We start from the raw sequence: 14,237 nt of genomic DNA, 5'->3' as shown, positions 1-14,237 counted from the left end.
AACATTACTACCTTGAGAGGAAAAACCTGAAGAATATTGTCGGTTAATTGGAAGAAAAAAAATGAATTGAAGAGTAATGCTGTGTGTTTGACATTCTGTGTCCTGTTTTTCATCAGTGATAACCAAACAAAATATGTTCCTCATTCTTCACGTGCAGTGCAGTCGATGAGCTGATAAGATGGGTTTTGGATCTTATTGGAGCACCTCTCTGCAAAACATGTGCAGGCCGTCATTCTGTTTAAAAGGAACAGCTCTGCTTCCATCCTCTAATGTTTAAAGCATCATTATGATTATATTCACAGACACCATTTTGTGTCTTATATTACATCTGTAAAGTGTCTTCAGAAATTGTTGGCCTACTTATTTTTATAGGTTTTCTTTTGTATCTCAATATGGCTGTTTCTGGCTTCTGAACAGCTTATTATCTTTTTAACATATGTTTGTAAGGACAGGAGATTCCTTGTATTAAACCGGATGTATTGCTTAAAGCATAGGAAATGATATTACCTTTTCAACACTTTGGCTTGCTGTAATGCGATAGCTGTGTGCCATCATTAACGCGTTACTGCTGTACTGCATATTAAAAGGCACCTTTTTTCTGTTTAAGTTTCCACCATACAAGCTACTAACAAGTGTTTTTATAAAGATATCACATCTTGTTATAGTCAGCCAATCTGGTTGTGATTAGTATATATGCGTGCTTCTTTTATAGAGCCTTTTATGCAGCAATCATCGGTGATTATTGCAAGTCAGCATAAAGTATTCTGCAATTTCCGACTACCTCTATAACTACCATCATGTCAAAATTGTGGCTGCAAAACAATGTACTCACAGTTGGGGTTTCTCAGGAAATAGAGCTTGGAACCTATAATCTCAGTGTCTAAGTCATTCCAGTTCACTGGTTTGGATGACAACCTTTGCTTGTCAAATTGAGGAGCATCATGGGAAAAGGCAGCTCAGAACCAAAAGAGAGCCAAAATCTAACTATAACTATAACTAAAAGAGGCTAAATGTAGAAAACTGACTTTTCTTTTTTTATGAGTTTTCTGTTTTGGATGAGCGTTTATTTTCAGTTAATGGTATTTCTTCCTAATAATAGATGATTTTGATGAAATTCCAGTAAAAGAAGCAATGTTTTCACCACGTGTGCTTTTTTTTAACTCATGTGCAGAAAAACTACCAGTAGAGGCCAAGTTACCATGGTATAAACAAGCGCAGGAATTAGAAGAAACAGCAGCTGTATCTGAAGAGCCTTCGTAAGTATCCTATTTTTCTATTGCTGTGCAATTGTAATTATTTTTAAATCCATTTTAAAACAAGTGTTACCTGTTATTTACCAGTCTCCAGTATAGCAAAATTTGCTTCTATAATTTTTTTTTTTTTTTGTCTTTGTATCTTTCCTATAATCTTCCAACAAAGTAGGAAACTAATGAATGCAATAAAGTAAAACTCTAGATATAACGTTGATTGCCTGTGCCCCTTTTGGAACATCTATCTTTGCTGCCTGTTCTGGTGACAGTTTTATCACAGGGATAGTACAGAAAATGAAAAGAAATTTCCCGAACAGGCACCCGACAATAAAAACACAATAAAGGTTCTAAACATTCCCCTTTCCCTAATGACAAAATTAATTTGGACATTTTGTTGTAGTTAATTGTGTAAAATGTACTTGTGTTTTAGAAAATCTGCCTGGTTCTCATTGCACAGATATTACACTTATTTACATTAGAGTCAGCAGTCATTTTGAGGTACAGTGATCTACAGACATGGGGAAGATTTGCTCCCTCTAATATAACACCTTAGAACGTTTTCAATTATTATTATTATTAGGGTTGTCCCGATACCACTTTTTTTTGTTTACGATTTTTATTGTAGAAAATGTCAAGGTATAGAAAAATTACAATGATGGTACAGGTATGCATTTAGATATCATCAACAGTGAGCGTAGTACAGAAAAAAAAAGTATTGTGTTAAGTCAGGTGAAAAATGCATAGGGTTCGAATCAGGCTAACCCAGAGCATTGACATCTCCCTTTTCAGACAGGAAAATGGACAGATGGCCCTTTCCCTGTCTGCACAGCCTCCTTCCTAAACTTAAGCATTGTAAATACAGGTTGCGATGTTTCAGTTATGTGACTGGGTAGAGTCAGTGATCACTGACTCTGTTCATTCGGAAAAGTAAGGAGCTGGATTTACTGACTCCTACCTGAGGGGGACAGCAGCAGAACAAAGGGGGACATGGAGGAGAATGGAGGGGGACAGCAGAATGGAGGGGGGCGAGGAGGGGGACAGCAGATAATGAAAAGAAAATATCTGGATAGCCACACTCCAAATATTCACTTTTATTCAAAAGTATAAAATCAAGGCATCAAAGGTAGGTACCGACTAACTGCACTGCCGCTGATATGTTTCAAACCAGACATGGGGGGGGCAGCAGAACAGGGGGGAAAGCAGAACGGAGGGGGACGTAGAGGATAACTGGAGGGGGGCACAGAAGACAACTGGAAGGGGACAGCAGCAGAACGGAGGGGAACACAGGGGGCTGGAGGAGGATACAGGGACAGTCAGCGGTGATCATGTGGCTTTGAGGAGTTTCAAGCACTGATGTACAAATTTCACTAAAGCAGCTGAAAGCCGCGGTGGGGGGGGGGGGGTTAAGCTGCTATCAGGCTTTATTGAAATCTATAGAGGGAGATTGGTGCTTGTATCTCCCCATCACACCAACCATCCCTGGTGAAGTATTGGTACCGATACTGATACTAGTATCGGTATTGGGACAACCCTAATTATTATTATACAGGAATTATATGGCGCCAACAGTTTGTGCATCACTTTACAACATAAGGGCAGACAATACAGTTACAATACAATTAAATACAGGAGGAATCAGAGGGCCCTGATTGTTAGAGCTTAATTCAGAGCAGTACCAAACCCTGCAATTTTCCACTAAAAGTGGATTTAGACTTAGGTAACCTTCAAACAGTGCTGGAAAAGTCAGTCTGCTGAAGGCATTCTGTATCTGCTGTATTGCCTAGGCCCACTTTGTTATCCATTTCACAGTACTGCATATATACAAGGCGGCCACTCTATGAAAGCTATAATGGGCAGCTCTTCCTGTTCCTAGACCCCATCCTTGAAGGTACCATCAATATAATCCAGTAATCAAAAGTAAGATTTGGCAGGAAAAGCCTCTGATGATCTAAAGCATCTAAAAGACTCCTGTGAGGATAGAACTTAGTATGCCCAGACACTGTAACATATACAGAAGACTTTTAAACAGGAATTATATTTAAAAGGTACAATTTTTACAAATTGCTTAACCCAGTTATTGTGCTAATGAATTCCTTTTGGACATTTTAATCAAAATAGATTGTAAATATATGGTTTCAATATTTTAAATATAGGTCCTTTTTAATGCTACTTTGGATTTGTAGATAAATTATGTTTTTCCTGTTTGCAAATCCACAGTATTCTGGCAACGTTGAACCTGCAATTTAGTAAGCAGGCACTTTTCTATCTTTCCTGTTATAAAAAAAGTATGCTAATCTATGGGATGTATGTGAATGTACATGGGAAGCAATGAACCTTGTGGTTTCCTTTGTATTTTTGCAGTTTAGTAAAATAAGTTTTGCCATTCTCCCATGCGGTAAAAGTACAATGACTGTATCACACTTTAGTAAGAGTACACCTTATTATACGTTTCTTATTTAGCAGGCCCCTTCCATCAGATTTAAAAAAAAGAAATCTAATGGAAAAGAGAGGCGTGAATTTGATTTGTGAGGAAATATAAAGTGGGTTCTTTTGCAGGTAATTATTCAGGTAGAGGTTTTGGAAAGTCACTAAAAGGAAATGATGCTAGAGTACTCAGCACTGAAACCACAGTGTTTCTGGAAGGAAACTAGAAATGCTATTATTAAAATGTAGCTTAGGACTGTTTCCCTTTGGAGCATGATTAATGAGCGCAATTTACAGCTTTGATCTGCACAGTTCCTTGCTCTGTCTATGCAGTAGCTTACAGGGTTGAAATTGAAATCTCGATGTAGTCAAATAAATTTTCCTTTCAGAGGAGTAGAATTGCTGTGTAGGACTATTTAATATACACTGTATTATATTGCAAACAAAGCACATGTGGGCAGCTACTGCAATGCTCAGGTCTGTTTTCCTATATGATGCACATTAGCAAGCAGAATGGATATGATGCTGGGCTTTACGTGCGCCTTTTTATAGCTACAACGAACAATGAAACTAGTGTCTTTTATTATGTTTTAATTTGAGTAACCATGCTTGGCCAGCTTGGAAACAATTTACAGTCAGGTGTATGAATACACACATAAAACCCCATGTGCATTATATAATGGAATTAGAGGTAGGTAGAATTGTGTACAGTAGCTGTGACCCACATGTATCAGATACCACAACTTTTATAGGGTTCTAAAGGTAACAGATGGTGTTTGATCAATTTTTTTTACCTTTACCCTAAAATGTATCTGAAACCAACACTTTTTATTTTAGTTTTGGAAAGAATTGTGAAGGGTTAACGCTCCTGTCAGTGTCCCCACTGGGAAGATTCATTATTTGTATTTGTCCTGGTGATCATTATCTCCACTGTGATTGTGGAGAAATATTCCAACAGGGACAAGTGTTCTGCTAAGGAGATTTCCCTCACGTTGGAGAGGTTCTCCCTAACGTGATGTTGTATTTACAGGATAGGAAGTAATGGGTAATCTCCCCAATAAAACACAAATGACAACAAACCTAAAAGGGGTTTCAATCATTCCATGCTCCAGCCAAAACTAAAAAAGTTTTGACATTCGATTCACTCTATTCTTTTAATAGAACAATGTCACTTATCAATATGACATGTGAGCAACACATACTGCTTTATTAGCAGTTAATATTATGGTAGCTAATTGTAACTTTGGGTTGTAAATAAAAGGAAAATCTTATGCCATGCTGTTTTTCAGGCATTACAAAAGCAATAGAGCTAATATATTGCATTGTGTACATTAAGTTAAGGTGTTCAGAACAAGCATGTAGCCAGCGAAGTCAGATAAAAGTAAAACAAAAAACAAAAGAGCTAAGCCTACATACAATTTTAGTACTTGTCTCCATTTCACATTTTATAGCTATCCTCATATCTGGCACTGAGCCTGGTCAGTCTGCTCTGCCTTGCTCCCTCCATCCCACCAGTATAACATGTTCTGAAGCCATAACAAATACTTAAAGTGATTAATTACTCATCTTACTAGTTAAAACAGAAACAATTGTTGTTGTGTATTGGTGGTTAGAATGGCTGCACATCCTGGGGAGTCAAGCAGAGGCAGCATGGCCATAATCAATGGGATATTGTCTAAGATTGTTCATCTATTACTGTACTATTCATTACAAACAAAAGAAAACTTGAAGCTTTCAGGAAAGTGTTTCCAATTTTCCCACTATATCCTATCTAAAGCTTAAAATGTATATCAAGCCAGTAGTTTTGGATAGAGTGGAGAAGGTACAGAAATTGAAGGGAAATCCCAGTTTTTAGTAAATGTTTCAATGAAAAACTTTTTATCAAGTCAACTGTCAAAGAAAGAATAACCGATAACTTTTGAGAGATCTCTTTCAATTCTGCATTGTTTCTGGGATGGAAAGTTAGGCTGGATTCACACCTATGCAATTTTTGTGCTTTTTGCATTTTGCAGATTTGCACTACAGAACGTGTTCCATAGGAAACCATGTTACATGGACTGTAGTGCAAATCTGCAAAATGCAAAAATCACTAAAAATGCATAGGTGTGATTCCAGCCTTAAGAGGAATCATTCTGAAGTGACACAGACAGTATAAAAACTAGAAAGGGATCAAGAACTACTGTGACCCCAACTGAAATAGAATTTTTGGCTGTGCATAAACTTTAAGTGCTAGTTCACACCAGACGCAGTTCCGATTAGTTCTGTGCGCTTTTTTCTGCATAAAATGCATGCACAGTGATTTCCATGTAGAGAGAGAGAGAGAGAGAGACTTGTAAGGCGCAACACATGCAAACTGAATCGCCTCTGGGCGCTGTATTCATTTCATGGGTAAGGAACCCCTTGACCTCAGAAGAGATGGGTTTTAATCTTTCTCCTGAAGGCCAAGTGGTCCGACTCCAGTCGGATGGTGGTTGGTAGTGCATTCCACAGGCGAGGTCCCTGGACTGCAAATCTTCGATCTCCTTTGGACTTGTATCTGGCCTTGGGTATCTGGAGGAGGTTTTGATTGCTGGATCGCAGAATGCGATTGGGGTTATGGGCTTTTATTTTTTCGCATAGATATTGGGGGGCGTTGCCTTGAATACACTTATGTATTAGGCAGAGTGCCTTGAAAGTGATTCTGTCTTTTACTGGCAACCAATGAAGGGATCTCAGTGAAGGTGAGATTGATTCCCATGTTTTTTTCCCAGTCACTAGTCGAGCGGCCGTATTTTGAACGACTTGCAGACGAGTGATTTGGTATTTGGGGAGTCCTAGATAGAGGGCATTTGCGTAGTCGAGTCTGGAATTGATGATTGTTCCCACCACGACTGCAATGTCCTCTTTCGGGATAAAGGGCGTGAGTCTGCGTAGTAGGCGCAGCAGATGGTGGGATCCGCTGACTACTGACCCTATTTGTGCATCCATTGTCATGTAGGTATCGAAAATGACTCAGAGACTTTTGACTTTGGTGCTAGGGGTGATAGTTTTACCCAGAATGGGCGGGGGAGTCCATGTTGACGCGGGGTGATTTTTCCAGTTAGCGTGAAACAGGAGAAGTTCTGTTTTCGAACCATTGAGTTTAAGATAACTGTTTGTCATCCAGTTATCTATTAGAGTGAGGCATTTCTCTAGTCCAAGAGAATGATCCACAGTGGTTCTCATGTATTCCAATGGCTCGAGTTCACACCATGCAGTCAGTTTCTGCACCGGAAACTGACTGCATGGTGTGAACTAGAGCCATTAGAATACATGAAAACCACTGTGTCTTGCATTTTTAGTTCAGAAATAAGTTCCCACGAATTGAACGGAACCGCATCTGGTGTGAACTGGCCCTAAAGAACAACTCCAACTATGTTTTATCATAGCTTCTGTCAGATTTTTTGCTGCTTCTATCCCAACAGGGGAGATGCATGTCCTGATGACAAAACATGAAATAAAAGCAAATCTTCCCAAATTAGGGAGAATTTCCACCTTGATAGTTATGACCAGCATACATGTCCCCATTTGGATATTCTCCTCTCCTTCTATTAATTTGACTGTTAGCAGTGGGATTTCAGCTTACTTTCTGTCCTGGTATAAGCTTCTATCAAAAGTACAGAAAGGAGAGGAGCTGCGGTGGCTCAACGCGATTGGCACTGCGCTGACAAGCCATTCACCTCTGCAGCTAGGGGTTCGGATCCCGGTCTCGGCTACATGTGAATTGAGTTTGGTGGTCTCAGCCCGGCTCCTGGTGGGTGTGCTATGCGAGGTAAGCCTGCGCTTAGTACGCCCACCCCCCTCCCACAAAAACCACCACACTTACACGCACTCGAAATTGGGTTAACATCACGCACTTTGACCACGCGGTCTCTAAAAAGAGAGGCGAAGGACTAACGGGGCTGGTTGAGCGGGCTAATCCTCTCACTCCCTTATAGGGAGTCCCTCTGCCCCGTTGGGCTTCAAAGCGGAGCAGGTAGGGCGGGATGTGTGGGAGGACCCCCTCACACACCTGCCATTGCCACCCGGGGCATGGAGAAAGGTGGCAGATTGCCTCTGGGGGAGGCCTGCCTACTCCCAACTCCTGCAGTCCGGCTCCTCTCTCGAGTACACGCACAAAATACACTTTAAAAAAAAAAAAAAAAAAAAAAAAAGTACAGAAAGTAAGTAAAAAAAAAAGTCTATGCAATGTGGGCAAAATCGAGAACCTGGCTCTATTCTATCCCAAAAAAAAGTTCTGCTTTAGGTTTGGATAATCACTGGATTAAACCAAATGCCAAATATAAGAAAATCTTGGAAAACAAATGGTTTCATTACAATTAGACATGTTTGTAGAGAAGCAATGGAATACATAAAATTACAACCATTTATGGTAGTATTTATGGACAATTACTTAGGTGTATCGGCAAAAGTCATGTGAGGAAGCCTCTACTGCCAGCTATAAAATAGTTTTCCTTGCTGAGGTTAACTTTGTTCAAAAACCAATGTATTAATCAAGGTAATCAAAGCATTTTGTTGGCAAACATAGAACTTTATAAAAAACCAATTTATTCTACTTCAAATAGGACTAAATTGTTTGTAATAACTAGAAAGCTTTTTGTATTATGGAATAGCCAGACTAAATCAAAGCAGGTATTTAGTGCTTCACTAAACGGGAGCTATTGGGACTAGTAAACTATACATGGTAAAATAATACACTCCTGAGCTCTGTCTTATTCCAGTCAGTTATATACTATTGCACCATATACATAGATCTGTATATTTATTACAAGTCTCAGGTGCAAACACCTCATTAAATTTAAAGGACGCTAGGCAGTCAGTATTGGATAGTGTTTAGACATAAAAAAAAAAAGAAAAAAAACATCCAATTTCTATATAGTTATAGTTGAGCAAATTTTTCATTTTAATTGTGTGTCAAACATAATAATATCACGTAATCAGTATGGGCAATTAACCCCTTAAGTTAGGTAAATGTTCTGCTCACACGGACACGCATATCAGTCCAGATATTTTAGAAATATTACACAAAATGTCCAAACAGACCATTAATGTCATATACTGTAATAAAACACATGGAAGCAACGTAGACATATCTGTCCAAAATGTAATCCATTGCATTTCTCCATTTTCCCAAATGGTAAATGTAGTCTACTGACCCAGAAAGAAAAGGCTATATAATCCTTCAGTTCCACTTGCTGGGCCCACATGTGCAGGCACACTATTATATATTTAGTGTTCTTTTTTTTTAAAAACAAGTGGATCCCACTTTAAAGAAAAATAGAACAGGGTATGATGATTTTGATCAGTTGTTATGACAGCTCCAAACTGGTAAATTGTGTTTGTTATGGCTTTCTGCATATGACTGCTGTATAAATAGTTTTTTTTAAATATGTCCCATGTTGTTCTCAAAGTTATAGCTCTGTTATTTGTTTAGTCAGTTCTTCAGATGCTTTAACGTTTTGGTTTCCGCTTTACAGTTTTATCCCGGAACCATGGTCTTCATGTAGTGTTAGCTGTGGAGCTGGTATTCAACAACGAACAATAAAGTGCCAGGTGCTTTTGTCATTTGCTCAAACAGTCGCTGATCTTCCACTTGATGAGTGTGAAGGACCAAAGCCTACCAATCAAAGAACCTGTTACAGTGGACCCTGCAATGGAGAAGCTGTAGAGTACAGTCCAGATGAAGAAGAGTTGGAATATGGAGAAATAAAAGATATTGATGAGCTCTATGACTGGGAGTATGAGGGCTTCTCTGAGTGCTCAGAGTCCTGCGGAGGAGGTAAGTTGCTTACATTATAAAATAAACTGACTAAACTCATGATTTGAAAAGTGTAGTCCTGAAAAAGGCAACGCATTAATTATTCCAAAGGTCGATTATAAAAGCACTATTAGGATTTAAGTATCATTATCCACTTTCTTTTCTTCTTTTGAGAGTAGAGCCATATTGATACTTGTAAACAAAACTAAAATATGTCTGCAATAGTATTCACAGATGAAATTAGAGTGCCATTGAAGACTGGTGAATTAAAATTATATTAACCATTTACCTACTGGCCACTTTTACCCCCTTCCTACCTGGGACAATTTTCAGCTTTCAGCGCTGTCACACTTTGAATGACAATTGTGTTTATTGTTTTTTTTTCACACAAATAGAGCTTTCTATTGGTAGTATTTAATCACCACTGTGTTTTTTTTTTTTTTTCAACACATACAAAAAAAGACAAGCAATTAAAAAAAAAAAAACATAGTTTGTTATACAATTTTGCAAACAAGTAATTTTTCTCCTTCACTGATGTGCACAGATGAAACTGCACTGGTGTGCACCGATGAGGCTGCACTGATAAGCACTAATGTGCTGCACTGATGGGCAATGATAGGCACTGATGAGGCTGCACTCATAGGTGGCACTGATAGGCACTGATAGGTGACAGTGAAAGGCACTAATAGGCTATACTAATAGGTAGCACTGATGAGAACTCATGGGCACTGATAGGTGACACAAATGAGCACTGATAGGTGGCACTAATGGGCACTGATAGGCAGGCAGCACTGATAGGTGACACTGATGATGAGGCCCCTGTGGGCACTGATAGGTCAACACAACATTCAATCAGTATTATGCTACAATGTGATATGGGAAATACTAGACCTAGTCAGTCTACTATTGCTGTCACTCTGATGAAGAGGGTTCTCCCTTGTAAAGCGTAAGCTATCTGCGATGCCATCTGGTTCCGCCTAAAATCTGGTCCAGGTTGCAGGTGTCTAGAGACATGGTTCCAAATTGCTGGAGCATTGATAAGCCTTTTTCTAAAAGCTTGTTTGTGAGTATTACTCTTGTTGTTACAATTTTAAATACATTTTATCTTTGGTAATGCACAAGGTCGGTGCACCCTCCTTTTCTTTTTATATATTTGGGCAATGATAGGTGGCACTGGTGGGCACTGATTAGCAGCACTGGTGGGAAATTTTGGGACTGATGTCCCTTTAACTGAAGCTGGTTATGGGCTTTCTTCTTTTCTCCTCACACTATCAGTGTGAGGAAAAAAAGCCAATAACTGGCTTCTGTTTACATCCTGTAATCAGCTGGCACTCCTGGCTTTTCCCCCTTGTCCAGTGTCCCCCATAGCAAGCTGCTTGCTATGGGGGGCACTGATGTGTGTTCACTCCTGAGCTCCGCTCTCTGTATCCATAAGACACATAGAGCCATGGCTCGACCCCGCCCCCTCATTGGGTTACTGGCTCTGATTGACAGCATTGAGAGCCAATGGCTCCCACTGCTGTCTGAGCCAATGAGGACAAAGAGACTCTGGACAGCCGAGGCTCCTGTACACATCGCTCCTGAGCCACGCTCTATGCATCCATAAGACACAGAGAGCCATGGCTCGACCCCGCCCCCTGCACTCTCCTCATTGGCTCACTGGCTGTGATTGACAGCAGTGAGAGCCAGTGGCTCCTGCTACTGTCTCAGCCAATGAGGAAAAAGAGACTCTGGAAAGCCAAAGCTCCCATGCACATTGCTGATTCGAGAGGTGGCTAAGATGAGTATTAGGGGGGGCTGTGGGGGGAGCAGCACATGGAAGGTTGTTTACCTTTAAGCATAGAATGCATGAAGGTAAACACTGTTTGGTCTTTACAACCACTTTAAGCCCTTGAACTTAAAAAAAAGGATTCTTTGGAAAGTACCTTTCTGTAGCAGATACATCATTTAAAAAAAGTTGATCTAGAGAAAGGACACAGAGATTTTGCACAATACAGATACAAGTAAAATACAGACAACATCCCTTAATTGTAGCCTTCATAGTGCATGGTCCAGAAATACATATCTGAAGGTTTGTGTTTAGCATTATGGGGTTGATTAGCTAATTAGCTAAGGCAAATAAACTGTTCACTTTTTAAGGAAAGTTTCACTTTGCAAGGGAATTTGCCCCAGAGCTCAGTGAATGAGGTGGAGCTCTCTGACTTCATTCATCCAATCATGTGCAAGTAAAAATAAAAATAATCACCTTATTTACCAACTTGCACTTGTGTTTGTTAACACACACTTTGCAAAATGAACATTTATTGAAACGTTCACTGATCTGTCTCTAAGAGCTGGTTCACACTACCACGACCTGGGGGGCGACTTGTGTCGCCCCAAGTCACGCGACATGTCAAATTACATGTTAGTCAATGGGAGCCGTCTTAATGCACACTACTGAAGTTGCTCCGACTTCAGGAAAGGTTCTTGTACTACTTCAAGGCGACTTCTAGGTGACTTGTATCCCATTGACTTCAATGAAAGTCGCCTCCAAGTCGGATCCCCTGTCTTAACTGAAGCAACCTCCCACAGAGCTGAATGTTGTTTGATTGGCCACAGCCAAAGTCGCCGGTCCTGGAGGCGACTTGAAGTCGCCTTGTAAGTCACCCAAGTCGTGCTGAAGTTGCGCTGAAGTCGCCTCGCAAAGTCGCGCACAAAGTCGTGTTGCCCCTGTGTGAACCATCTCTAAATAAGCTCCTGTAAGTTACCTTTATAGTATAACTAAAGGCAAAACCTTTTTTTAGTTTTGCATGGAGTGGAGATGAATTAAAACACTTGTCAATGTTTATTGCTGCCTGTGTCCCCGTTAAGAAGATTCACCTTCTCTCTTTGTCCTGTTTACCATTATCATTGAAAGAGAAAGTAAAAAAAAGCCCAAATTTCGGGCTGTTCCGAGAAAAGTAATAGAGGGGAAATCTTCTAATGGGGATACTTATTCTGGTGACCTGGGGATCCCCAAATAATTTCCTTCATTTGCAGGGATTTCCTTACAATTCCTGTTTGGCTATGGGACATGAAGTGAAGGAAAATCTCTGCAATAGGACACAGATGGCAGAAAAAATCTGACAGATTATAGTTATCCATTGCTCTATCCAAAATAAAAAAGTTTTGCCCATAGTTCTACTTTAAATCAAGCCTCTGATGTGGAGTGTTGCCTAGGAGTGCCTCGTAATACAGTTTTATCCTCACTAGTAGAAGCTCTGGTGAGATGACACATTTTCCATATCCTGCTCTTAGAGGCGTGCCTATTCTTTTGCTTTTTTTTTTACAAACAAAAACATTCAAGTGATACCAACTTTTTGTTACATTGCGCTAACAATGGTTGTACGTATAATCAGGTATTTTGAGATAGGCAGAGAAGGAGAAAATCAACTGAGTGATTCTGAATGCTTTTGTCTTGATTGAATAATCACCTCCATCAATGTTGTGGTCAACTTTTGGAGATGCAAAATGGTACTGTTTAGTTGTAACAGGAAATGATGGATGTCCACACATATACGCCGCGTCAGTGTAAATGTGCGCCGTCGTATCTATGCGCCGTGCCCATAGAACTATATACGCCTGAAAATAGGCTCCCTCCGAACGACGTAACTTTCCTACGCCAGCCTATCTTGGGCGCATATTTACGCTGGCTGCCTCATTGCAAATATGCAAATGAGGGAGATACGCTGATTCATGAATGTAATTGTGCCCGTCACAGAAATGTATGCCGTTTACGTAAGGCGTACGTCTGGCGTAAAGTTATTCCACCTAAAGGAGGCGCTTCCCATGCAAAGGTATGGACCACGGAACAGCCATCGTATTTTACATCGTTTACATAGGACTACGTGAATAGGGCTGGGCATAGGTTACGTTCAGTGATTTGACGTATCTTAGGCATTCGTTCCGACGTGATTCTGAGCATGCGCACTGGGAAGCGTCAACGGGACGGCGCATACGCCGTTCGTTCGGCCCATCATTTGCATGGGGTCACGGTTCATTTAAATGGATCACGCCCACCGTCCACCTACTTTGAATTAGGCGGGCTTACGCTGAATAATTTACTTTACGCTGGTGTAATGTAGGGAGCAAGTGCTTTGTGAATACTCTGCTTGCCTCTCTGTGTTACGTTGGCGTAGCGCATATGAGATGCGTTACGCCGGCAGAAAGATGCGCCAATCTACCTGAATCCGGGCCATAGTATGCAACTAGTTTACGGTGTGCCTTTTCAACAATGGTGACACAACTTTGTACTTTTTTTTGTTCTGTGTCTAATTGTACCCCAACATTTGTCTTTTTCTGAGGGTTTCCTGCCCAGCCCCTGTTTTGACTTAACCTTGCCCCTATGTCTTTGGCTGCAGTTTGTCTTGCATCTGTCCTAAGAATTTTCTGGCTCTGTACGTTTTTTTTTTTAAAAACATACTTGTCTTTGAACTAAGTCATCATTGCCTACTTCTCAAACATAATAAGTAAATACATTTTTTATTAGACTAGGACCATCTTCTTATAGTGATCTTCCATAAGGATTTTCTATAATTTAGCAATTTAGCGGAAAGTTATTTTCCCAGAAGGGACGTCAGTGTCTGTAAAAAGAGCTGTTATTGAACCCCCTGAAAAATCCTTTTCTTTATGAGATGTCTTTGAAGTCATGCTTTTGGAAGTGTAATAATTTTTTATGTCCTTCTTTTTGCAAGGAACCCAAAATCTCTCAAAGAATGATATTACCATTCCTGGTTTGTAGACAGTATTCACATGTGCTTAAGTGTGAA

The 14,237-nt window shown here is 40.1% G+C and overlaps 1 protein-coding gene across 1 annotated transcript in view; it reads left to right on the top strand.

Annotated features, from left to right (window-relative positions):
• Nucleotides 1–14,237, top strand: part of ADAMTSL1 (ADAMTS like 1) — a 409,336-nt gene that overhangs the window by 240,114 nt on the left and 154,985 nt on the right. The window contains exons 13-14 of the mRNA XM_040359956.1: nt 1,172–1,256; nt 9,170–9,471. Coding sequence (XP_040215890.1) covers nt 1,172–1,256; nt 9,170–9,471 — 387 coding nt within the window. The remainder of the gene's footprint in view (nt 1–1,171; nt 1,257–9,169; nt 9,472–14,237) is intronic.

The sequence above is a fragment of the Rana temporaria genome, chromosome 1 (genome assembly GCF_905171775.1).
Source record: "Rana temporaria chromosome 1, aRanTem1.1, whole genome shotgun sequence".
Classification (NCBI taxonomy): Eukaryota; Metazoa; Chordata; class Amphibia; order Anura; family Ranidae; genus Rana; species Rana temporaria.
Note: the sequence above shows the minus strand (reverse complement) of the source record. Positions and strands in the feature narration are given on the sequence as shown.